Below are 27403 nucleotides of genomic sequence, written 5' to 3'. Positions count from 1 at the left end.
CGAATTTGAATCGATGTTATGGCATACTAGGATGGGTCTCGGGGTGTCGGTTCATGGTCCGTACAATCGAGTCTAGAATGATAAGCATGGTATATATTGAATTTTCGTGGGTTTGCAAGTCGCGCAGGTACACGGATCCGGACATAGACCCTGGCACGGGGTCCGTGCCTTCGTTTTCTTCTTGGTGTCATTCTCACGAGCCGACACGGACCCCCACACGGACTAGGGCACAGGGTCCATGCCTTTGATTTCTTTCACGGTGTCAATTTTGTGACCTTACACGGACCCCTACACGGACACTAGCACGAGGTCCGTGCCCTTCCTTCTTTTCGGTATTTCTTTTGCGCACCTACACGGACCCGTACACGGACCCAGGTACGGGGTCCGTGTACTTCATGACTTTGGGAAAAATTGATTGTTTGCTCGGGAGTTTCATGTCTGGGTTTAGCACGATGATTTACATGAGGTCAAGTCACGAGTGTTTTAGAATATCTTTAAGTTATTTATGGAATTCGGTGGTGAGCATGTGTACCTACGTCTAAGTTATGCAAATTAAGTATTTAAATTCATGTTAGTATGTGCAGCAATGGCCCCAAAAGAAATCCAACAAATCCCTCAACGCCAAGTAAGTATGTTGACGTGCAAGAAAATATTTTCAAGTTTTTGAGATATGCTAAATGTCTTGTGACCAATTTATGTATGGGTTGCAAAGCGTTAAATCATGAACAGGAACCAACCCACCCCGTTAAATTATGAACGAGTTTTAGATCGAGATTGGAAATCGTTAAATCATGAACGGGGACCAATCAATCCGTTAAATTATGAACGGGGATCTCATTTATGTGGCAGTGGATCTTCTCTGTCAGCCCAGTACTGTGGTTTAGTCTGATCAGATGATTATATTATGGGTCACTTGCTTTGAAACATGCCTCTACGCAAAATGATGAAGTTATGTATGTTCAAGTATGTTCAAGTATGCAAGCATGTTTAAGAAAAATTTATGTTGATGGCACGTCTAAGTATGTATGTACGTATGTTCAGGTTTTGTTATGCAAATTCAGGTTTTAAGTATGTATGTTCTATTTTAAAGTTGCATGTGATTTTATTATGTAGTACTTGTTACTTCCAGTTTATACATGTTGAGTCTTTAGACTCACTAGACTTGATCGATGCAGGTGAGGATGTTTACGAGGAGGATGGAGGTGGGGACCAAGAAGCAGGCTTGGATTGAGTGGGATGCTAAACCCGAGGACCGTCATGTTTTAAGTTTTATGAAAACATTTAAGATTTTTGTCAAACTTTAAATTTCAAAGCTGTTGTTGCAACAACTTGTGAGACGTACAGTTTATTTCTTTTTATCGAATTTTGAATGTTCACGTTTTATTTAAGAAATTTTTTTATTTTTCCGCAAATTTTGAGTAATAAAAATACGATACGTTACAACATTATTCGATCACAAAATTAGAAGAAACAATATGCATCAACTTTTAGTTTTGAATTGGTCTCATATGTTACTAGATTTTAAATTTGGAAGCATTCTTCAAATTTTAAACATTGTTGATGATTGAATGACAATTGATTCTTTTCAAAATGAAGAAATACACAATATAACTCATGTAAGTATTATTAACTAAAAAATTTAAATGAAATATTGGATTTATCGATCCTCAAAATAAGAAATAAACAAAGTTTGATCATATATATGTTAGCCTAAGTCTAGGTAATGAAACTATAAAATGGATTTGTTCATCTTTAATGTACAAAAATTATACAATGACGTAGGGTATATATTCACATATAACAAAATGTATAGACAAAAAGAACAATAAATAAAAGTATTTTCTAGACAAGAATACACACACACATATATATATATGTATATATATTATAATTTTTTGACAATGAGATGCAGAAGATAAAGTTAAAAAATATTAATTATTTTGGGTTACACATGAATATTAATATTAATTGTCAAAAGTGCATTTGAATAATTAAACATTATTTGTCAAAATTTACATATGAATAATTAACATATGTTTTTATCAAAATTTACCATATTAATATCAATATTTTTTATTAAGTTAACTAATTTTGTTTGGAAATTTAATTATTTCATCATATGTTTTGTTGCACGTGCATTATTAATTTCTACTGAAATGAAATATATGTAACAGAAGAGTAACAACAAATAACAAGAATTGATCCGAACTTACAGCGAAACTATGGAGAGAGATTATCCAAAAACCGAAAATTTCCCCATTTCTACTTCATTTTTCCCTCTTTCATGATCATTCTTGGCTCGCATTCGTTACATGCATGTGTGTTTTTTGCGTGAAATGGTCGGAGGGATCGCTGCCTGAGATTGAAGATTTAAGGATTCGAAATGGTACGTTATGGGCGATTCCACTCCCTGGTATTCGATGGATTGCTATTTTCATGAATTTGAGCTATTTTAGTTAGATATCTGATCTATCGTATTCTTGCACTGTGCGGGAAATCGTCTTTTTCCATGGGAAAGTTTCATTCATCAACGATTCTTAGATAATTTTGTGCAATCAGAGATGGTAATTTATAAGCTATGTTGAAGATTTTATCCTGTTTGAGATGGAACATTATAATCATAATGTGCTCTATACTCGTAGAATATTGAATCACATAAGGATTTCAAAGTAATTTACATAAGAATTTTGAAAGTTTTGCATGTGCTTTAATTAAACTCAATGACTGAACCGCTTTCGTATACTTCGACTCGAGCTTGGATATTTGTTTGAATTTATGTTGTCTAATCTTCGTCATGGTCGCTCTTGCGGCAAAAAGCTTTCTCATGTTTGATTCGAGAAGGCGCCCCTGCAAGTTGTGCAACATGTGCCTACCATATGATCATTTAAGCACTATACTTATCTTTGTTTACTGAAAATTTTCAGTCATGAAAGCGTGTCCTTGAATTTTTACAGGGCACTCCTGTGAACATAATAATTGGATCTCATGTCTGGGTTGAGGACCCAGCTGTGGCTTGGATAAGTGGGCAGGTCACCAAAATTAACGGCCAAGAAGCTGAGATTCAGAGGACAGATGGGAAGAAGGTACGTTTTGGATTGATGACCTCAGTTGATTTCTTTTATTTATAATGGACAAAGGTTGTGTTATTTACTATACTCAAGCCTTGTTGAATTTCCTCATCTGCTGTTTAGATCATCACCAAGTTATCAAAACTTTATCCCAAGGATATGGAAGCTCCTGCCGGTGGTGTTGATGACATGACAAAGCTGTCTTACCTGCATGAGCCTGGAGTTCTTGCGAATCTCAAAAGTAGATATGAACTGAACGAAATATACGTATGTTATATTATTACTTTGTTTTGGTTTGTGCACCATTACTGTGTACCTTACCAGGGTCTGACTGAGGGCATATGTGATTGTTTTTTTCCTTTTTTGAGCATTGTGCAGACTTACACTGGCAATATTCTTATAGCTATAAACCCTTTCCAAAAACTATCTCATCTATACAACCAGCATATGATGCAACAGTATAAAGGAGCTCCGTTTGGAGAACTAAGCCCTCATGTCTTTGCTGTAGCTGATGTAGCTTACAGGTTAAGTTTTGTCTTTCTCGATCAAAAGAATATTCAATGACATACATAAATGCTTTGTGATTAATGATTCTCTACTGAAAACAGGGCCATGATAAATGAAAGAAAGAGCAATTCCATACTGGTCAGCGGTGAAAGTGGAGCAGGTAAAACTGAGACCACAAAAATGCTTATGCGCTACCTTGCCTTTTTGGGCGGTCGAGCTGCTACCGAAGGACGCACTGTTGAACAACAAGTTCTTGAAGTATGATTCATGATGGAGCCAGTTGTTGATCAGTCATTTGATATCGTTCCTTTTTGTCACCTTTTCTTTATTTAAGTAACTCTAACAATATTTTGCACTTATTTAATGAATGCAGTCGAATCCAGTTCTTGAAGCATTTGGCAATGCTAAAACTGTTAGAAATAACAATTCCAGGTGAAGCTCTTTAACCCTTAGGCAGTTAAGTCTTGGGATTCCTGTTGTTTTCTCTTATCTTAATTTCATCATCATAACAAATAGATAACTGTCTAGTAAACTATCATCTTCTTTAGAAGTCTATTAGGCAAGGAAACTTGTTTCTATTATGATAACTCACAAACATTACTTAATCAATTTATTTATGTCAAATAAATGTACGATGGCTTATGTGAATTTTATATCTGAAATATCAACAATGATGTAATCCTGTGGGTATGCTGATACTGCAGTCGTTTTGGTAAATTTGTCGAGATCCAGTTTGACAAGCAAGGGAGAATATCAGGAGCAGCTATTAGAACTTATCTTCTTGAGAGATCCCGAGTTTGCCAAATATCTGATCCCGAGCGTAACTATCATTGCTTTTACCTTCTATGTGCAGCACCACAAGAGGTACTAAATGTGCTAGTCGACAGTTTTGGTTCTGTTACCAATTTATTTCTCTGCAGTTGTTGGAGATTTTTCATGGTTGCAAAATTCTTCACCGTCCAGGAAATTGACAAGTACAAGTTAAATCACCCCAAGTCATTTCACTATCTGAACCAATCAAAATGTTACGAGCTGGTTGGCATAAATGATGCCCATGACTACCTTGCCACAAGAAGAGCAATGGACATTGTTGGAATAAGTAAAACAGAGCAGGTATATATATATATCCAATGTAATTTGGTTTCTGAGCATATGTTTGATATATATATATATATATATATATATATATATATATATATATACAGTGGAGAACTAGTAATGATCATCATCTTCCTCTCTTTCTTTCCACCACACGCCCTTCCCTCTCTGTCTCAGGAAGCAATTTTCAGGGTTGTTGCTGCTATTCTTCATATTGGTAATATTGATTTTGCAAAAGGAAAAGAAGTTGATTCATCGGTTCCAAAAGATGACAAATCCAACTTTCATCTAAAAACAGTAGCTGAACTTCTCATGTATGAAAACTTCAGAGTATCTTGTCCAAAACTACAAGTGTTGTATATGTGTACTTCTACAATGCAGATAGTTCTGACTTTCTTTGTCATAGGTGCGATCCTGCATCACTGGAAGACGCACTGTGTAAACGTGTGATGATCACTCCTGAAGAAGTTATAAAGAGAAGTCTAGATCCTTTGGCTGCAACAGTTAGTAGGGATGGATTAGCGAAGACAATATATTCTAGACTGTTTGATTGGTATGGAGCTTGGCAGGTTTAAGTTGTTATCATCCAGTTAAAAAAAAAACACCATTATGTGATATTTTAGTCTCTCATTTATTTCAGGTTGGTGGATAAGATAAATAATTCAATCGGGCAAGACCATAAATCAAAATCTCTGATTGGAGTACTTGACATTTATGGTTTTGAAAGTTTTAAACACAACAGGTAGCTGCCTGATCTAGTATGCAAAAACAGTACAAGTACTACGTAATTTCAAACTGTTTGAATTCATCCTTTTTCTAACAGTACGTACTATATATGCAGTTTTGAGCAGTTTTGTATTAACTTTACAAATGAGAAGCTGCAACAGCATTTTAACCAGGTAGATTTGAACACATGCTGTCCTTTTATGTTTTAACTAATTATGTACTCAATAAGTCTCAAAATTGATCGTTGGCAGCATGTTTTCAAAATGGAACAAGAAGAATACTCCAAGGAGGAAATTGATTGGAGCTACATTGAGTTTGTTGATAACCAAGATGTTTTAGATCTTATTGAGAAGGTACTTCAGAATTGATCTGGATGAGAAATGCGACGTCATCATATCATAGTACTTATATGTTGTCACTAAATATTTGCGTCATTGCAGAAACCAGGCGGAATAGTTGCTCTTCTGGATGAAGCATGGTAACACGTTCTAAACTTGATCTGGGTTTTTGCTCGATTTTCTTTCAGTCTCGATAGATATTCTTGATTGCACGATTTTGCGAGTTGGCACTTTGTTTTAACAAGTATTTTAAATTTTATTTTGACATTCAAAATATTATCTTGGAAGCTTTAAATTAAACAAACTTTTATATGGTGTTCGTAAATATACCTTTAGTGAATTTTCACTTGACACGCACCAACTACTCCGTTATTAGCGGGTGTAGCTCTTGTTGTAAATCCCTGCTAACGTTCTTCAAATCTCTGTTTTTCCAATCCTCGGCCTGATTAATTGTTATTCTTCTAACTTACACTAGAAAGTATAGAAGATATTTGCGGAGGAGAGCGAAAATTCAAGAGGCGGCTCAAGCCCCTTTCTCTTTTGATGGAGGCCGAAACTTTTGAGAGAAAAGGGGAGAGATTTTTGAGAATTGAGAGTGAGTGGAGGCTAGGGTTATGGATTCATTATCTTAAAACAAAATTCTTAACATAATTACCTAAATTGTAGATTTAGGTTCTATAATTAACATTAATGTGTTTGATTAATTAATTGGACTAGTCCATCTAGTTTAATTAATTATATCAACGTCTATTAAGAACTTTAATTATTTAATATATTGGACTTGTATTCTTACAAACCCATTAAACATAATTTCCACTATTAATTTAATATTTAATAAACTCAACTTTTGAGTTTAATAATTTAGATTCTCAAATTTTATAAATTCAACTCATTGAATTTATTCTCTGTAAATTTTAAATTATCATAAATTCAACTCCTTGAATTTACTATGTCATAACATATAAATTCAACTCCTTGAATTTATTCTCTCAAAATTTTAATTATCATAAATTCAACTTCTTGAATTTACAATTTCTTAATTTTATATAAATTCAACTCCTTGAATTTATTCTCTCAATAGGAACAAATGATCCAGGTTGTGTGACCTTCAATGATTCGGAGATACAACTAGCTGTGGGTTCACAACTCTTTTTTATTCAGGACATTTTCTTTTATTCGGGCTTACTCTAATTTTCCTTATTTCATGCACCAACATTTGCTCATGAAAATATCATAAATCATTTTTATGATTAAACTCACCGAATCATGGTAATAGCGTCTAATAGCGTACCCCATGATTCCTTAGGTATCACTGATAGTGCATGCAAGAACCAATCGGTTATGATACGTATAGTACGCTCTCTTCATCTCATATATCATGATCGAATCTGCAACCACTGATTTATCAAGGGTTGCATATTAGATTCGGTAGCTATGTGATACAATCACGAAATATTCATATTGTCATCGCATTCATAACTAGAGAACTCTTTCTCTAGTGTACATCTCACATTCTGGCCAGATATTTCATGTACTATTATTTCGTTAGATCACATAGGATATTCATACCCGTAGGTGAGCGGTGAATCCCCGACTACAATGCACTAGCTCTTGCACTGTAATGTCTACTAATTTAAAAGTGCGAATTTTTTTTAATGCTCACATTTTCGAAATAACATTTAAATGTTTCGCATACATGAGCTTCACAGAAAATATAACATTTAAAAATGATCTTAAATATTTGACAGTAAAAATAATGCCGTTTAAAATAACTAAACTCATCCAAAATTATACGTGAAAATAAACGAATAAAAATCTTAAAATCATCAATGTATAAAAATGTTAATATCCTCTCAAATCTCATAAATCATAACGCGGAAAACATGTGGTTCTCGGGACGTGTCGCCTCACAAGGCATGCCTACTCAGAGTTCGGCATCTCCAGTTCCCTCGATATCATGCTCACCTGCATCACACATGCCTAGTGAGTTTAAAGATTCAACACAACTGTACCAGAAATAACAAGTACATATACACGGCACACAACAATGAAAAATATCATAAGCAACATATACTTCATGAATTTAAAAGCGTAAAATAAACGTGTCGTATAAAATCGTAACGTGTCAAAGCATGTCTCATCATGTCATCATATACGTATACATTTTCTTTTTAATTGAATCGGTTCATTAGTTGTGACTTTCGTATCAGCTCTATCGTATCAGCTCTATTCGATGTATCCATTTATAAAACCGTGTACCTGGCGGCGGGGACATCAGCGACAACATTACCCGTCCACTGAGCCTTGGTCTCAGCTCATAATATATCATGTCATCGTTTACATATACATCGTCAGTCACAACCAACTCTCATCCTTCAAAAATATCATCATGTTCACCACTTAATAAAAACATGCATGTACGTAACTTTTTCTTGAAACCAAGCATGCACCGTATTTTTCGTAATTACATAAAAATCATAAACGTGGTGCATAAACATTTAAAATATGATAAAATGTGCTCAGGACGCTGCCAGGAGTAAAACTCACCCCGGGGTGCAAAATGACCATTTGCCCCTGTAAAGCCAAAATGACCATTTTACCCCTGGACCTCTAAATTTCAACCCGAAGTCTACCAAACTTCTTAAAACATCCCAAATAATATTTATGAGCATCTTAGACGTAAAATCGAGCTCGTTTCAATTTTAAACGATTTGTTTTAAAACTTAGACCGGGGTCCCGGTTTTAACTTGAATCGACTCGAAACTTAACCAAATTTATTCCAACTTTAACCGTGACTTAAATCCAGTGTATGCACACAATTTTCACAGCTTGAGCGAGTTTACGATAAAAATCATATCTATCTCATTTATTATCAGAAAATTATGAATCTGCTATCGAATCGGAGATAACACAGAGTGCTACAAACCATATGTTGAACACATTTCCAGAAAACCTACCTATAAGTCGCAGAATTCAAAATAACCGAGGGTGACAGGTTTTGTGATACAAAAATTTTACAGCTTGCGTGACTTTACGATAAAAATCCTATCTCCCTCGTTTCTTATTAGAAAATTACGAATTGGCTATTGAATCGGAGATAACACAGAGTGCTACAAATCACACATTTAACATATTTCCAGAAAACCAATCTATAAGTCGCAGAATTCAAAATAACCGAGGGTGAGGGGTTTGGTGACACATAGATTTTACAGCTTTCACGGCTTTACGATAAAAATCATATCTCCAAATCATATGTTGAACACATTTCTAGAAAACCAACTTATAAGTCGCATAATTCAAAATAATCAAGGGTGACGGGTTTTGTGACAAAATACAAAAAAAAAAAAAACGATCGACCCTCGACTTAATCCATCTAACCATCGACTCCAGCCTATTGACACCCTCTCACCATCATGTACAATCACTAGAAACACAAAAACTGGCATCCCCTTGCACATATGCAGGAACATGTGAGTTTTTAACAAAAGGAATGCACATTCATGTCAATTCTTGCATAAAACCGAAGCTTCAACTAGACGAAATAAATCCTCATGCATTGATGAGTTTTACGCAAGAAGATCGAAGAACAAGCGTCGGGAAAGCACCGAAGGGAATTTCTAGCAAGAAAATGCTATGGCCGAAAGATCCTAAGCCTAGCTGCTAAAACCCACGAGAAATGAGTGGTTGAAGAAGGGGTTGTCGGCTGATAGAATGAGGGTTAGGGTTAGGGAGTGCTTAGGGTAATTATTAAATAGTTAATTGTAAGATAATGAGCCCTTAATTGCATTAATTTTTTTAAAGAAGGTCCTGAGCCCACTAAGCTCAAAAATAGACCCATCAAGCCCAAACACACTCTCGAAAAATATTTCATTTATGTACGTTTTAAAAAAATGATCGGACCCCCTCAAAAAGTCCCATGTTTGGATAAAATTTACGTACCGATTAAAAATATGCTCTGACGGGTAAACTACTCAACAAAGCCCATTTTTCGAAAAGTACATTTAAAACACCTTATATTAAATAATAAAAATTAATCATGTGATTAAAATAATTTTCCTGGTAATTTCCGATATCCGTTCCTCGTTCGAGAGCGAAACGCAACTTAAAAATCTTAATGCATGAACTTTAAATAAACCATGAATTAAAACACATATTTATACAATAAACACGCATTTAATACATTAAAACAATTTAATAAAATATAAAAGAATTTTAATAACTTGCATGCATGTGGTTTACGTGGACCTTCAAATTTTCGGGACGTTACATGCACACTTCACAATTGCACCCAGCTTGTGACCTTCGCGGAGTTGGTATAAACGAGTCAAAGCACAATCCTAGTATGTAGAGTTTCAGTGTTGTCCCAGATCGTAAGGACTAATCATGTACAATCACAACCATATAGATTTTTCCTCTGGATGAATGATAACGAGTCCAAAGGAGGGTTTGTTGTTACAATCATCGTATGATTACCCATCTGCATGATTGTAAATCTCAATGCCCTTACCATGAAACACATTACACAACATCATAGATGCTAGTCTCAATATCAAGCGGCATTTATCCTTATTTTAGGCGGCTGAATCGATTAGGAACGAATTTAGAATATACAGTATCTACAAATGAGTTTCAAGATTGAATTACGATTCATTTGTAAAGTATAATCAAGGACTTTATTTATGCTGATTGCATGGGTATACAGATAAATTATAATGAAACCATGAAAAGTTAAATTATATTAAATTAAAATAAAGATTGTTTATTACATTTGAATCAATAAATTCTCTAGCCAACAGTTGTCTTTGAGGACATCAACTCTAACACTAACAACATTTTATTTTTGTTTAATGTTCTTCATATGCAGTATGTTCCCAAAATCAACTCACGAAACATTCTCTAATAAGCTCTATCAGATGTTCAAGAATAATAAGAGATTCGTCAAACCAAAATTGTCTCGTACAGATTTTACTATTGTACATTATGCTGGAGAGGTAAGTAATGTTACATTGCTTTCTCCATTGGTTGTTTATGTCCGCAATCAAGTTTTCTAATACCGTAGCCATGCAATATCAGGTTCAATATCAATCTAATCAGTTTTTGGACAAAAATAAAGACTACGTTGTTCCCGAGCACCAAGATCTGTTGGGTTCTTCAAAGTGTTCTTTTGTAGCTGGCCTTTTCCCTCCAATACCTGAAGAGACAACAAAATCATCCAAGTTCTCTTCTATAGGTTCACGTTTTAAGGTAATTAAGCTAAGAACACACGGACAAAGAGAAAGAGATGTTAATGAGATGATGCATTATATCATTTAATACTCTGGAAAGTGATGCTACGACAGTAATTTTATTCACAATCTTTCCATGCAGTTACAACTGCAACATTTGATGGAAACTCTAAATGCGACTGAACCTCACTACATAAGATGTGTGAAGCCTAATAATCTTCTTAAACCTGCCATTTTTGAAAATGCAAATATAATGCAACAACTAAGATGTGGTGTAAGTTCTTTCACCCTTTGCTGTGTTGTAAATATTCTCTCACTCTACAAGGCGTCCCTATCGGTTTTGGTTTTTTTTTTTTCTAAAGTTTTTGGTCTCAAACACATCAATTCAGGGTGTTTTAGAGGCAATCAGGATTAGCTGTGCAGGCTTTCCTACTCGCCGGCATTTCTTTGAGTTTATAAACAGATTTGGACCTCTTGCACCAGAGGTTTTGGAAGGCAAGTAAGTATCTGTTTTTAACCTGACTAAACTTAAGTTACTGGTCTTTTCTGGTGAAAAAATCAACTGTTAATAACAAAGCCTTTCTCATGGGCAGCTACGATGAAAAGATCGCATGCAAGAGGATTATGGAAAAGAAGGGGCTAAAAGGTTTCCAGGTAAGCGGTATTTTCTCACGTACCAAATAGGCTTTGCAAGTTCTCGCATATATGATTTCTAATACTAGTTATCAAAGTCATTCAATTTCTACTTTTTGGGACTTGGGTTTTCCTACTTTCAACTGATCATTTATGTTCAATACAGGCTACAATATCATCTTTATGTGCCATTTACATCATATTTTGCTTATGTATACAGTATACTCTATACACCTACATCACACACATCATGGTTAATCTATTTTTCTTGTTCATTAGGCTTTCTTGTGGTGTGAATATGATATTTCATCTTTGCTTATGCATATTAAAGTCCATGACTTCAACTACCAATGATAGGATTTTCTTTTGAGATATGTGAAAAACTCGAAAAATGTTGTGTTAGAATCCAATTATAACATCATGTACTTTGGTGTAACTGTCTTAGAATAAGTTTCAGGCACAAATCCCCGCGTTTCTGCAAATTCATATGGATCCTCTTTTACCTTACAGATAGGCAAAACAAAGGTATTCCTAAGAGCTGGTCAGATGGCTGAGTTAGATGCACTTAGAGCAGAAGTTTTAACTACTGCTGCAAAATCAATTCAACGACGCATACAGACACATATTGCTCGTAAAAATTTTATAGCTTTGAAGAAGGCCTCAATCTATGTACAATCCTATTGCAGAGGTGAGCCTTTGAAAAACAGGTTCATAAATATGATGAAGCTTAACGGTTTTTTCGGATTTCAGTTTATAACACCCTCATAAGTCTAGCATAGCATATACGTTTTTGTAGTCTCTGGATCTCTCTCTCTCACACATACACACACACACACACACACACTCTCTCTTATCGACGTACTCATCTGTCTACTCTAGCTTTATGGTGATTCCTTGCGTATTTGTAACAATGTAGGTAGATTGGCATGCAAACTATTTGAGAGCATGAATAAGGAAGCAGCTGCAGTAAAAATTCAGAAAAATTCACTTAGATACCAAGCTAGAAATGTATATCAAAGACTCCGGATTTCAGTGCTTGTCATACAAACTGGTTTTCGCACCATGGAGGCTCGTAATAAATTTAGACTCAGGAGGCAAACTAAAGCCATTACTGTTATTCAGGTAGCAAGTGGTTGATAATTCTTGCTCAGTGTTGATGTTCAGATTTCATTAAAACTCACTTGATGCTATCCTTACCTAGGCATGGTGGCGCTGCCATAGAGCTTTGTTTTACTTTAGGAAGCTAAAGAGAGGAGCGATAGCTGCACAATGCAGATGGAGAGGAAGAAATGCAAAACATGAATTGCGGAAGCTTAAAATGGTTAGTTTTAGTCTCATAATACTGTTGAAATAACAACCCTCTCCTCGTTTGTTTGTATAAATATATATTTCAAAGCTGCCCCCTTTAGATTCTTTATAAATTTATATTCTGGAACTATCATTTGTTGGTCAGGAATAAGATAAGAGAAAGTTCCATGGTTTAATTGGTGTTGTTCCATTTTAAAGGAACAACAGGCCAGACTTCTGGCACTTAGCTCTTTCATGGCTGGTCAACTTTCAAAAGCTAACTACATAACTCTGCAGGCTGCAAGGGAGACAGGTGCACTCAAAGAGGCAAAAGATAAGCTAGAAAAACAACTTGAGGAACTCACATGGCGCTTACAACTTGAAAAACGTTTAAGGGTATTGCATGATCTTGACCTCATCTTTTAGACAGGCCTTTTACAACTTTCCGTCCATATTTCGATTACCTACTCTAGTTTTTAAAGGGAATATGAATTTGTCTGATGTCCATGCTATTAAAATGGGAATACAGATAGATTTGGAAGAAGCCAAAGCTCTAGAGATTGTAAAGTTGCAGAGTTCGTTGGATGAAATGAAGAAGAAAGTTGATGAAATAAATGCAATACTTGTAAAAGAACGTGAGGCTGCAAATAAAGCAATTAAGGAAGCACCTCCTGTCATCAAAGAAACTCCTGTTTATATTGAAGATACTGAAAAAATCAAATCCCTTACAGATGAAGTTATCAGCCTGAAGGTAATGAGTGTGGATAAGTTTCATGGCTGAGGTACATTATTACCATATGCAAAATAAAAATTCTCGTTCGGCATTCACTCAGCTTTATTATTTGGATAATAAAGTCATATCTGTAACATGTCACGTGTAAGCATGACTCTAGAAAGCAGAACACTTTGTGTCATTCCGTTGAGGGAAATGAGCTATTAGTTGCTAAAATAAAATCCTTAAGTTGGACTAGTTACTGGTGAATGATCTGCTGAAATTACAATTCACAGCTCGAATTTATTCACTAATAAAAAACTCAAGAGCCTTAACCATCAAGCATTGTGACCTTGACACTCTATTCAACTTTCCATGCTTTATGGCTAAGGTTGAACTTCTCTATTTTATCCAGTAGTGTCACGTAGCTAAATGTAGCCCTACATGTAGTTGAAGTCCTAGTTTTCTCGTCAAAGTCCTTGCATTTAGCTGACCTATTTGAGAGTTGTGAGAATCATGCACTAACAAGTCACTTCAGAAAGAACCCAAGCTATTGGAAGTACTGGGGAAAGCAAATTTTAAAGGACATTTTGTTGCAATTGCTAACTGAAAATCTATATATCATGGGTGGGTGGTGCAGGCACCATACATGAACTTTGCATCGTATACTATTATAAAAGCAGCAATTGCCCATGATAATGGGAATGAGAAACAATGTCTGTGTATCTTGGAAATGGTATTTGAGAATATGCATGCTTCTGATTGTATGTTCTTTTCTCTATAAATAAACCCATTAATTTTATTTTATTTTTTTACTCAGGCTTCTTTAAAATATGAAAAGGAAATATCTAATGACTTGCGGAAGAAATATGCCGAGGAACAGGAATGTAGTGAAGAAAGACGAGTAAAATTAGAAGAGACAGAAAAAAAAGATCATCAATTACAGGAGTCTTTGCACAGGTAATTACTTTACTATAATTTCTCTCCATCTATGGTAATGTAAATTAACTCTTTTCTCCCACACTCGCAAACAATTATTAACATCTTTCAACATAGGATGGGACTAGCTATATGGTCAATTATGGTCCACATGTAGGCATAGAGTACTTGATCAAATGTCTCTTACTTCATCCATCATATATAAAGGCTGATCAAAATTCCAAAAATCAACTTCTTCAAAAAAATAAATCAAGAAATCAAACTTTTTGCACTATAGGATTTATAATACTTCCTTAGCTATGATGGATTGATTCACCACTTTCTTTTCATTATATGAGAAGGTCTAACTATGCACTTGGTTAACTCGACCATCTAGGCATCTTGCTGGATTTTTTCGGCTGTTGGAGTCTATGGTCTTTGTTGCTCTTCTCTCATATGTTGTAAAAAATTCACTTTCATAAACTTTTCTAAGCTTCTGGGATTTCACATTAACTATTATACTTCTGGGATTGCTAGAAAAATCCTGGATAAAGTGGTAGGAAAATAATTATTGTTTTTCCTAGGTAAGTTGTAGATACATTGCATTGAAGTAACCCGAATTTGAATGCGTCGAAGAACTAAAATTTTAATAGCCATAAAAAGTGCTTTATGCAACAAAAAATTAAAGTCTCATGTAATTGAGAAAATCATAGAACTGATTCAAGCAGCATTATTTAAAGCATGTAGAACTGAGAACGCAAGAATAACGACTCAAACCTGCGTCTTTTATCCATCAAACAACTTAAATCGAAAGTGTAACGAACCGTACTTTTCATACTTAAAATTTGCGGAAAATTTAAAATTTTCTTAGTTGTAAACATCCATACGGTCGTCACTCAACATTCATAAAATAAATCTCACAATCATCCGTCACCAATAAAATTTTGCTAAAAGAAACTGTCTCAAAATATTTCGCATCCAAATATTTAAAAATCAGAGTATTTTAAACTTGCATAAAAACATAAACATTGCGGTCCTCGGGTCTAGCCTGTCACTCAGCCCAAGCCTGCCCCTTGGTCATCACCTCATGTCTCCTCAACATAGTCACCTGCATCGATCAAGTCTAGTGAGTCTAAAGACTCAACACGTATAAACTGGCATAACAAGTACTACATAATAAAATCACATGCATCTTAAAAATAGGACATACATAATTAGAAACTTGAACTTGCATAATAACTTGAACATGCGTACGTACATAGGTAGACGTGCCATTAACATGCTTTCATAAACATACTGCATACTTGAACATACATAACTTCATCATTTTGCATAGAGGATGTTTCAAAGCAAGTGACCCTTAACATAAATGAGCCTGATCAGACTATACCACAGTACTGGGCTGACAGGGACGTATCCACTGCCGCATACATAAGATCCCCGTTCATAATTTAACGGGCTGGTTGGTCCCCGTTCATAATTTAACGCTTTCCAACCACGATCTAACCCGTTCATAATTTAACAGGCGGATTGGTCCTCGTTCATAATTTAACGTTTTCCAATCCTATCATAATTTGGTCACAAGACATTTAGCATACCTCAAAAACTTGAAATATTTTCTTGCACGTCAACATACTTACTTGGCGTTGAGGGATTCGTTGGATCTCACTTGGGGCCGCTACTGGACATACTAACATGAATTTTAAATACGTAACTTGCATGTCTTAGACGTAGGTACTCGAGCTCACCACCAAAGTGAATAAGTAGCTTATGACATTCTAGTTCGCTCAGGACTTGACCTCGCATAATCATCGTACTAAACTATGGCATAAAACCACAAAACAAATCCTATATTTTACATAAATAAATTTTAACCAAGGTGCTAAACCATGATATAAAACCCCGAAGCAAAAAAAAAAAAATTTTTTTTTTTAAAATTTTTTTTTTTAAAAGGGCGTACACGGGTAGGCTCTGGAATTTCGTATTTTTGAAGGAAAACGGACACGGACTCCGTGTAGGGGTCCGGGAAGGGGTCCAGGTAGGCACTGGACTTGAAAACTCACGAAAATTCAATAACTTATTCATTCACCCTTTCAATCCAAGTCTAAGCACCATGAACCAACACCTCAAGACTCATCCTAGGATGTTATTACATTGATTCAAACTCATACAAACACCCCGAATGTTCCCAAACATCGACAAGTAACTTCAATACAACAATAACCCGTAATTCGGAATCGTTTCGCTTCCTACGACTTCTATTACATCCCAAGCCAATCCCGACCCAAACGAACCACCAATTAACACCTAAATTCATTCCATAACATATCTAAATGCAGTAGCACAATCTCGTCGATGTCCAACGAAGCCTGCAACAAATAACTTCAAGAACACATCAACACATAATTTTCTGAAAAACGAAGTTTGAGCAGTCCCACGAAAAAGATCATAACTCACTTAATTTTTATCCGAATATTTCGAATTTACTGTCAAATCGAAGGTATCAAAAAGTTCTACAATTTTTACGTTTAAAGTTTTCTCAGAATCATGACCGAAAAGTCGCAGTATTTAAAAATACAGTAAAAACGTGATTTTAGATCTAAAATTAATTCAAAACTGATCCGAATCGTTTTCTGCTCAAACGATGAACGTCACACATATATTTTTACGCATAAAACAACACAACACATAATATGACATGATCGATGCAGAAAGAACAGATTATACGTGCCTTTTGAATCTTAAACGTTACCGAACGGCGTCACCGAAGCGAGAAAGGAGCGAAGGATGATCCGGGACGAATGTGGCACCGATTTCTTACGATAAACTGAACGAAATCTTGCTGGGAAATACAGGGAAGGGGGCGGCTGCTATGCTAGTGAAGAACCCTAGCTTTCTTTCTCTCCAAATAATAAAAACTAGAATGAAACTTGTGTGTGTGTGTTTAGGCGTGTATTATTGTGTGTAAAAGTGTGTTTGTGTGTGTAGCGTGTGTTTTAATTAAATTAAAAGACTAAATTTTTGCTTAATTAAAATAATTATCTACTAAGTAAACACTAACTCTCCTCTACCTTTTTAAATAAAACTCTCTAATTAAAATATAACACACACCATACTAGACTTTAAAAGTTCTAAAATCATAAACTCGCAAAAATAATTAATTTAGGATTCAAACTACTAACATCTCATAAAAATACTAATTTAAAATAAACTTCTCAATTAAAACAACACACACAAAATACTAAATTTTAAAAGTTTTAAACTCTTAAAATTTCTAAATAAATACCTTAGGCTTAGAATACTAAAACTTAAAAATTTAATTAAAATACCCCCAAACTCAACTTAAAATAAAGTACCACGTTTTAAATTGCCAAAATCGTCACCGGGTCTTTTCCTCAATCCCGCTTCGAATAAACGCCTGAAACACGAAACTCGAAAGACATCTTAACGTGCATCACGCAACATAATTAATTTAAAGATAATGCATTTAAATAAATCATGCATGGCTAAAACTCCTTTAAAATTAATTAAATGCTTTAATAATTTAAATAAATGCAAGGGTTTTACGTGTACGAAATTGGGCTCTTGTAATGCACATGGGCTGTTCCCGATTGGGCTTAAGTCCCCTCACGGTTATCTCATTACCCATTACTCATAGAACTTCTCCAGCCCAGGCACTGGAGCTTTTGCCTTCCCAGGATTAGAACCCAAGATCTCCTGGACTTATATAGATCTTGGCAGCAATCCTGGTACCAGTTGAGCTCCGCCTTTTTTTGTAATGCACATGGGCTGTTCCCGATTGGGCTTGAGTCCCCTCACGGTTATCCCATTACCCATTACTCATAGAACTTCTCCAGCCCAGGCACTGGAGCTTTTTGCCTTACCAGGATTGCTGCCAACATCTATATAAGTCCAGGAGGTCTTGGGTTCTAATCCTGGGAAGGCAAAAAGCTCCAGTGCCTGGGCTGGAGAAGTTCTATGAGTAATGGGTAATGGGATAACCGTGAGGGGACTCAAGCCCAATCGGGAACAGCCCATGTGCATTACAGAAAGACAGATTGGGCTTAGAAAACTCAGCTGAGTTGCATGCGAGTAGTCGCTCGCTCTAAAAATAAATATCCATTTAGCCCACAACTCATTATCTTGGGATGACTTGAAGATTATTTAGATTGTAGATATTCATTTCAGGCAATGTTTTGTTCTTATAACATGATTGATAGGAAACATGAAATGGAGTTTTGATATTTTTCTGAGATTTTCGATAAGTTACCGATACATACAGAGTCTTTACATTATTTATAGTTGATTTTGTCTATACACTCATAATGTTGCATGCAACACACATACATGTTGTAGACATTACACAATTTTGCATGCATTCTTCATTTGAATAAATATAGCTAGATGCTCAGTTTTGACATAACTATTTGTAAATGTAGATTCAGGGTACTATTTAGTATATATGTATATGCATACTGCTCATAATTAAAACTATTTTATTGGGTGTCTTGCTTGTATCTGGCATATTTCGGGTTTGGTAATACCTTGCCAACTCTAACATGATGAAGTATGATCTTTATTTATTTTTTCAAAGACGACGAATTATTATCAACCTTAACAATTCAGTGTTATTTGTTTCCTTTCAAGATCTGTACAATCCTACTTTCAACTTCCTAAGGCCTTTTGTTACCTCTAAATCACTTCCACATATATCATTCCCTGTCTTGAACATTATGTTATGGTCCTCTATGTCATGGATTTCATAGTGGTGCAATTCTTTGAGCTCGTGTGGGGACCCGGACGCTAATCATCTTCTTAATCATCGTTGGGATTTAATTATCAGTTCTGATAAACAGGGTCTAAAAATTTTTCTTTTTAAAATGTAAATGCGGAAGGTAATGGAATCTAAATAATATACATCTCTGTATAACAACTACAATTCAGTAGAAAAGTACAATACTGTATAACCTCAGTCTAAGGTTTAGTAATAAAACAAGTCTACAGTAAGTCCGGAATCACCACGCTATCTAGTCCAGCCTCTTTCTCATCTTGACCCTGATCCAGCCCCACCTGTTGTCATGCACACATACAAAACAAGACAACAGCCGGATAACTCCGGTGAGAATAAATCCCAGTATAAGACATGGTAAGCATGTATATACACAAAGTAAATCATGAAACGTTCTATCATGAATAAAATTAAATATAATAGATTTCATAATCTATGAAATCAAATCAAAATAAGCATGCAGCTCCAATCAGATAACCATGCAATTCAAATCAAATCATATAATCATGCTATCATACTGAAAGCAATAAACATGGATTTCATAGTCTATGAAACCACATCTCTAAACACATGCAGTTCTAGTCAAATCATGTCTAGACTCGACTCAACTATAACTCTAGGGATCCCGGTGTGAATAAGACGTCAATGGCTGTCACCTACCCTCTCAATCGGGGTGACTGTACATCTTATTCCTAGACTTCGGTCTGAGCTGTATCGAGTAATCTACAATAGGAGGGTGTCTGCTCCTACGTAACGATACACCGAACGTCTAGAAGTCTGACTATCTGTCAAACTTTCCTATCTCAAATGCAATGTATAACAATCTGTAAACAAAGCATGCTCATTTCAAAAGATTTGAATATAAAGTCTATAAACAAATCATAATCATATCAGAGGATAAACAATAATCAAGTATGTGATTTTATTGAGAAACTCAAATGAAATCTGATTTGAGTTGTATCTTCCCAGGTATCACATGAATTATACCTTTGTCGTCCCTGTCTGACGAAGACGAAGTCTGGTATTCCACTCTGTCCATATCAAATCTGAAATGACAATATCGAGTACATAGTATCAGTGAATAACTCAATTCACAATCTGTTCTGATCAATATTCAACTCAGTACATAATCTGATCAATATCTGAACAAGATACAATCTGAGTCATATCAATAATATCACAATCTAATCGAAATCATATCTGAATCTGATCAATCTAACTCAACTGATGTTTCGACGACATAACAATACACTCTGAATAACCCCATCAGTTCTGAACATCACAAATATAATACTGGAACTCCTAATCTGAATATCGATATATTCAATACACTATTCTGATATCAAAATCTCAGTCAATAACTTTCGAAAATCATAACAATTACAGGAACAGTCTGTTCTTTAATCTAACTTCAATTCTATACTGTCTACTGTAGCAGAAACATCATATCTGATTCATATTCAATTCTGACAATATCATAAATTCAAATATTGTCTAAACGTAATAAAACTTACATCCAGTTGTAACCTGCGTTGATAGAAACACAGTACTGAAGTCGGATTCAAAATCTGACGGACGGATTTCTCACAAAAGGCGTAAGGATTTTCTGCTATCTTCCTCGGCCCTTTCTTCAATTCTGAGAAATGAGTTGCTTAAGGAATTCTGAAGATTTGCATGTGTATATATATATATATATATACATCCGTAACATGCACTGAAGCAAGTGGCTCATTCCACCTATTCCACGTCTCGCGCTCTAGCGGTAAGAAAGTACCGCTCGGGCGCGACACTTTCTGTTCTGTGCGTGGCTCCTTATTCCATTGGCGCTCGAGCGGTACTTTTCTACCGCTCGGGCGCCACCTCTTTTGTGTGATTATCATCTCGGAGAACACTGGCGCTCGGGCGGTAACTTTCTACCGCTCAGGCGCCAGACTTTCTGTCAAACTCTCCCATTTATGGTGTATTGGCGCTCGGGCGGTCTCTTTCTACCGCTCGGGCGCCACGAGTTCTGTACAAATCTTGTTTTTCTTGCACCGACGCCCGGCCTCGTCATTTGAGTTCTTATAACCCCAATCATGTCAATAATCAACGTCTGATTACCGTAATTAAATCTCGGGCATTACAGCTCGTTAGAGAGAACATTTCAATCTCTTGGTTGGCTCGTTGGAAGAGAAATTTTGAAGACTGAATATTTTATTCATCGTTCCTCCCTTGAATACAAAATTCAAATCCTAATAAATGATAACAAATTAAACCATTTCTAATAAAAGATAGCAACAAATCAACCAGAAAAATAGTAAGATTATAATCTTATTCTTGGATTTGATGACTTTCCTGCTTGCTGCAATGGATTATTATGTGTGAGACCCGTGACATTAATTACTCCCTCCATTGAGATCTTGTTGTCTTCAACCATGAGGGAAGGATGTTGGTTCATCATCATCTTCCCAATTGACATCTGTTGGTGACAAGTTGAAATATCTTTTCTACTTTTATGTGTTCTCTTATCCCAAAAAGCTCGGGGCAGTGTTTGAAAGTCTTTCAGATGGTAGAGCGAAAAACCAATTCACCTTTCTGCCCATGTGTAGGTGGAAATCTCAGATTTTACTGCTTCTGAGAAGCCCAATGTTAGCATGGCGTTGTGTGCAAGAAACCATTCTTCGCTTTTTTCCATAATCTTCACCTATAATGTGAGATTTCTTAAGGAGTGTATCTCCTTTCAAAGAACTATAATGTGAGATTTCTTAAGGAGTGTATCTCCTTTCAAAGAATATGATTAGTGGAGAGAAATTGATTTTTAAAATTAGAGTGTTCTGAGTGGAATAATTTATATTCTTAATTTTTTTTATCTTTTTTGTTATTAATAAAAATGTGATATCATTGAGAGATTTAGAGTAGACGTAGTTCAATTTTGGGGTAAACCCCTATAAGTATTAATGTTCATCTCATTCAATTGTTGATATTACCTGTGATGTTCTGCTGCGATATTACCTCGTTTGTTTTCTTGATATCTCAACAACTAGCATCAGATAGAGGTTCTCACATACTACAGAAAGTCTTCGTATGCTCTGTGGTTGTAGCTTAGTCTGTAGAGAAGTAGTTCTTTTGTATTCAGACTAGACGAATAATTTATTGGTAGTAGTCACAAAAGATAGAAGTACGCACACGCAAGATGAATAACCTTAATGGCTTTAATTGTCAACTTTGGAAAAGTATGATAAAGATCTTCTATTCGTCACCAAGATGCACTTACCGCTGTTCATCATAGATCAGATGATAAATCAGATGTTGAATGAAACTTTGAGCACGACCAATTCTATATGTACATCTGACAATTTGTCGATGACAACATGTATAATCACATTCATAATTATGTGATTACGACCAATTCTATGTTGTCGATGACAACATGTTTTATTTTTTGTTTTCTTCCCTAAACTTCACCTATAAATACTCATCAATTCTTAATTTCAAAATCACACCAAAATACAAAATCATTTCATCTACAATCATAAATGTAGAAGTGTGATAAATGATTTAGTGTGAGATTTCTTAAGGGGTGTTTATCCTTGGAAGGAAAATGATTAGTGGAGAGAAAGTAGTTTTAAAATAAGAGTGTTCTGAATGAAATACTGTTTATTCTCAATTCTCTTGTCTTCTTCGCTATTGATAAGTAAATGATCTCCTTGAGAGGTTTAGAGTTGACGTAACTCAACTTTGAGGTGAACCACTATAAATATTGATGTCCATCTTATTTACTTATTGATATTACTTGTAATATTTTGCTGCGATGTTACCTCGTTTATTTTCTTGTGATCTCAACACAATGGAAAGTGACAATATGCTATCATCTACAGATTCACTCCCACACAGCTAGCCCCTTAGTAGTCTTTCTCTTGACCTTACTTCCTAGTGCTCTTTTTTGTGTTACAGTGGTAGTCATGGTTAATGCTTCCATCTGGGCATGGAGTTCGCTGATGCTTTTTTGCATCCATATCTTTCTTGTACATCTAGATACATGTTTCGAATTGTTGTTGCAGCATTACACTCAGTCAATAGTTCTAACATGATCTACCATGCCATCATCAAGCCATTGACTATTCCAACCATTGCACTAACCATACAAAGAATGTTAGCATTCTTTTTGTAGAAATCTCAATACATGGAAGAGAACCAATTATAGTAACTAAGGAACTATAGCTTCATATTAATGACCTTATTGTTGGTATCATGACTCCATTAATGCAACAAGGTGCAACTGCTCATCATAAAGAAGATGTTGCCCAATTAATTGCAGCATATTTCATATGGCAGCCATTTATTTGATGCATGTCATTTTCAAGTACTGTAAATCAGCTCACAACGTTTAGAAATTTTTTCAAAACTGTACAACTGTTGGCATTGACTACATTTTGTCCCGTTTCCATATATTACTACTCCTTAAGGTAGCACCACACAAGAAATGGGATAGTAATTTGGAAATATATGCGAATTACAGGAATAACAATAACTTAATAGGTGTTCAAGTCTTTTTCTATTTCTAAGGAAATAATTGAATGAATTTTCAAACTGTGAAAGGCTCGAAGAGAAGATGAATAATCTTGAGTCAGAGAACAAAGTTCTTCGTCAACAGGCATTGTCAATGACACCAAATAAGTTCCTGTCCGGGCGTTCTAGATCAATTATCCAGGTATTTATGTCATTGAAGAATATGCTGGACTTTGAATTTTTTATTTAGTGCCTTACAAAATTTCTGGTGCTTGTAATGACAGAGGAATGATAGTGGGCATATGTTTGGGGACACTAAGATGCATGTGGTAACAAAATCTTCTTAACATATTTAATTTCCTTGCAAATCCCCGAATTTAACCTTCATTTGTGTTTTCCATGTGACTCATAGGATCTACACAGCCCATCATTTTCCGAAGGCGATGACAAACCACAAAAATCACTTAATGAGAAACAACAAGAAAGTCAGGAGTTGCTAGCTCGTTGTATTTCACAACATTTGGGTTTTGCAGCCGACAAGCCAATTGCAGCCTGTATTATTTATAAGTGTCTTTTGCAGTGGAGATCTTTTGAAGTAGAAAGAACAAGTGTTTTTGATCGGATCATTCAGACTATAGGTCAATGTATTGAGGTTTGTAATTTTCAATATTATGATAATGTTTCTTGTTTTGCTCTTCAAATGTATTGAGTTTCTAATACTTGATCTTAACCATTAATAGAAAACACAAGATAACAATGATGTGCTGGCTTATTGGCTGTCAAATGCTTCAACTTTACTCTTGTTGCTCCAACGCACATTGAAAGCAAGTGGTGCAGCTGGAATGGCCCCTCAACGTCGTAGGTCATCCTCGGCTACTTTATTTGGCAGGATGACACATGTAAGATATATTTTCTACTATTCCTTTCAGTGGCTGAAGAAACAATTTTAAGTTCCATTTAAATGAATTCTCTTGAAACTCATATTTTTTAAACTCTTTATTTTAGAGCTTCAGAGGAACTCCTCATGGAGTAAATCTTTCCTTTGTGAATGGCCTGTCTGGTGGAGTAGACACTTTACGTCAAGTAGAAGCCAAGTATCCTGCTTTGCTATTCAAGCAACAACTCACCGCATATGTTGAAAAAATTTACGGACTGATACGAGATAATTTGAAGAAGGAGATTTCACCACTTCTTGGGCTATGTATCCAGGTATTGATTTACATTTCATATTGTGTCACTATAAGTTTGAAAAGAACCAAAATACTGTAAAACTGGACGATAAGCCTATCTTGTGTGAATCCATACAGGCACCAAGAACTTCCAGAGCAAGCTTGGTTAAGGGATCATCACGTTCAGTTGCCAATACGGCAGCACAACAAGCTTTGATTGCGCACTGGCAAGGAATCGTAAAAAGCCTTGGAAATTTCTTGAACACATTGAAAGCTAATCATGTCAGTAGAATTATGTTGCTTATATGCTCTCCATAATATCCGTTTATCTTCTAAATCATGGAATCCGTTTAAAGTTTTCTCTACGTTCAGTTGCAGACTTTTCATGCTCCCCATTTCATGTCATGTTGGATAAGGATGTGTTGTTTTGATATGAATACGAACTTGGCATCTCTTTCATATAGTAACCCGTCTGACGTACATGTGTTATGTCATGTCAGGTGCCACCATTTTTAGTTCGCAAGGTGTTCACACAGATTTTTTCATTCATCAATGTGCAATTATTTAACAGGTGAAGGCTTATTTTGTCTCATATTTTGTCTTTATTAAGTTATTTTTTCTTAAAATCTTATTGTTTTGTGAACTAACTGTATGCAGCCTCCTTTTAAGACGAGAATGTTGTTCGTTTAGTAATGGTGAATATGTTAAGGCTGGGCTCGCTGAATTAGAACTTTGGTGTTGTAATGCGACCGAAGAGGTACTTCTTTGGTTTTGTTTGATTGCATGTTTCTGTGAAATTTTTTTCCTTAAATGTTAAAATTTGTTGAATGAGAATATTTATAAATACTGCAGTACGCAGGTTCATCTTGGGATGAGCTGAAGCATATAAGACAAGCCATTGAGTTTCTGGTAAATCATTTTGCATTTATTGATTCATGTCTAGGAAAAACTATTTAAGTTTCAGCTGTTATATCAATTGTTTCAATTCAGGTTCTCCACCAAAAGCCAAAGAAAACATCGGATGAAATTAGTCATGACCTCTGTCCAGTGAGTCAAACCATAACCAAAACCATAGAATTATATCAACCTTTGACTTACAAAAAGATATCAATTAGCATATTCCTTATTGAATAGGTACTGAGCATTCAGCAGTTGTACCGGATCAGTACAATGTACTGGGATGACAAATATGGCACACATAGTGTGTCTTCGGATGTAAGTTTCTATGGATGCCATTACTCAAAACTAGGTTCGAGTCGTCTTCTTAGAAAGATAAATTTCTGGGTAAAAGTACATATCTGGTCATATTAATATAGATGCAAATCCTTCAATGTATTCAGGTTATAGCCAACATGAGGATGCTGATGACTGAGGATTCGAATAATGCAGTAAGCAATTCCTTTCTGTTGGATGATGACTCGAGGTTAGCACAAATATTTGACTGGTTTGGCCATATTTTGTTTTTGTTCGTTTCAGTTTAACATCAAATTTCGAGTAAAGTTACTCGCAGCCGGGAGAGTGAATATGCATAAAATCAAGCTTTATTTAGCTTCAACTTTCCATTTCTTGGCATTATTTTTCCGTGAGAGATATTGTCTATTAAAGTTTGTCTTTGGAAAGTTATTTGATCAACACGTAGTGTCTTTGACATTGGTCAATGCCTAGAAGACATGGATCAAAATGGAAAAGTTACGTTGTTCATGTTGTTCCATTACCGCCAACTTTTGTTTGGATTTTAATTGTTGATTCATCTTGGTTGGTCGTTTGCAGCATACCCTTTTCTGTTGACGACATATCTAAATCGATGGAACAAATCGATATCTTAGATATTGAACCTCCACCTCTAATCAGTGAGAACTCGGGGTTCAGCTTTTTACTGCCGCCACGCACCGACCAAAACTCTAGCTGACCTACATAGTTCATTGTTAATGTCATTGTTGAAGATACAAAATACTGATATTTGTTTGTACGAAAATTCTAATACAAATGTACTTTCGTTATGTTTGTCCTTTATTGAGAGATGATGAATTAATATTCAAGGAGAAGGTGGAAATATGGAAATCTCACTGAGGTGAAATGTGTATATGTAAATGAATAATTATTATTCTTGATGATATTTTGACATTTTTACTCATATGTTCATATATATGTTTATGTGATATAATGAACAATTGTTCATCGTTATACTAACATTTAATAGTTATCAACGGTTAGAGCAAGTGTCTAACAAGCAAATCTGTGGCTTGTATTTTATTGATTCAAATCTTTAAAAAAATTATTTTAATAATACTCTACGGTTTTATCCAATTATGATATTTACTTTATATGTATATGCATGTAAGTTATATAATAAAGTTCTTAAATATATTAAATGTATCATGAGTTCTGTCTCTCCACGTAAGATCATGAAACTCATTAGCATGTGTGTAATATATTCTATACAGG

At 35.3% G+C, this 27403-nt stretch overlaps 1 protein-coding gene across 2 annotated transcripts; it reads left to right on the top strand.

Annotated features, from left to right (window-relative positions):
- The first annotated feature begins 2221 nt into the window (after positions 1–2221).
- Positions 2222–27143, top strand: LOC140816499 (myosin-11-like). Of its 2 annotated transcripts, none has more exons than XR_012114599.1 (38): positions 2222–2386; positions 2955–3083; positions 3192–3335; positions 3447–3592; positions 3677–3833; positions 3949–4007; positions 4280–4439; positions 4539–4688; positions 4851–4987; positions 5080–5226; positions 5314–5415; positions 5515–5572; positions 5651–5752; positions 5840–5877; positions 10602–10728; positions 10811–10981; positions 11105–11236; positions 11352–11461; positions 11556–11616; positions 12106–12283; positions 12512–12717; positions 12797–12916; positions 13180–13278; positions 13412–13633; positions 14415–14554; positions 23880–23991; positions 24074–24118; positions 24202–24441; positions 24530–24688; positions 24795–24998; positions 25097–25240; positions 25459–25529; positions 25616–25715; positions 25811–25867; positions 25949–26005; positions 26093–26207; positions 26299–26381; positions 26729–27143. XR_012114599.1 is itself a non-coding variant. In XM_073175822.1 (38 exons), exons 1-38 carry the CDS (start codon positions 2384–2386, stop codon positions 26865–26867), a joined length of 4590 nt encoding a protein of 1529 aa, XP_073031923.1. In that variant the 5' UTR covers positions 2222–2383; the 3' UTR covers positions 26868–27139. The 2 variants fall into 2 exon arrangements, 1 of the variants encoding a protein (XP_073031923.1); XM_073175822.1 differs by having other exon boundaries at positions 26093–26173; positions 26729–27139.
- Positions 27144–27403: the final 260 nt, after the last annotated feature.

This window comes from Primulina eburnea, chromosome 16, assembly GCF_022965805.1.
Source record: "Primulina eburnea isolate SZY01 chromosome 16, ASM2296580v1, whole genome shotgun sequence".
Lineage (NCBI taxonomy): Eukaryota > Viridiplantae > Streptophyta > Magnoliopsida > Lamiales > Gesneriaceae > Primulina > Primulina eburnea.
Note: the sequence above shows the minus strand (reverse complement) of the source record. Positions and strands in the feature narration are given on the sequence as shown.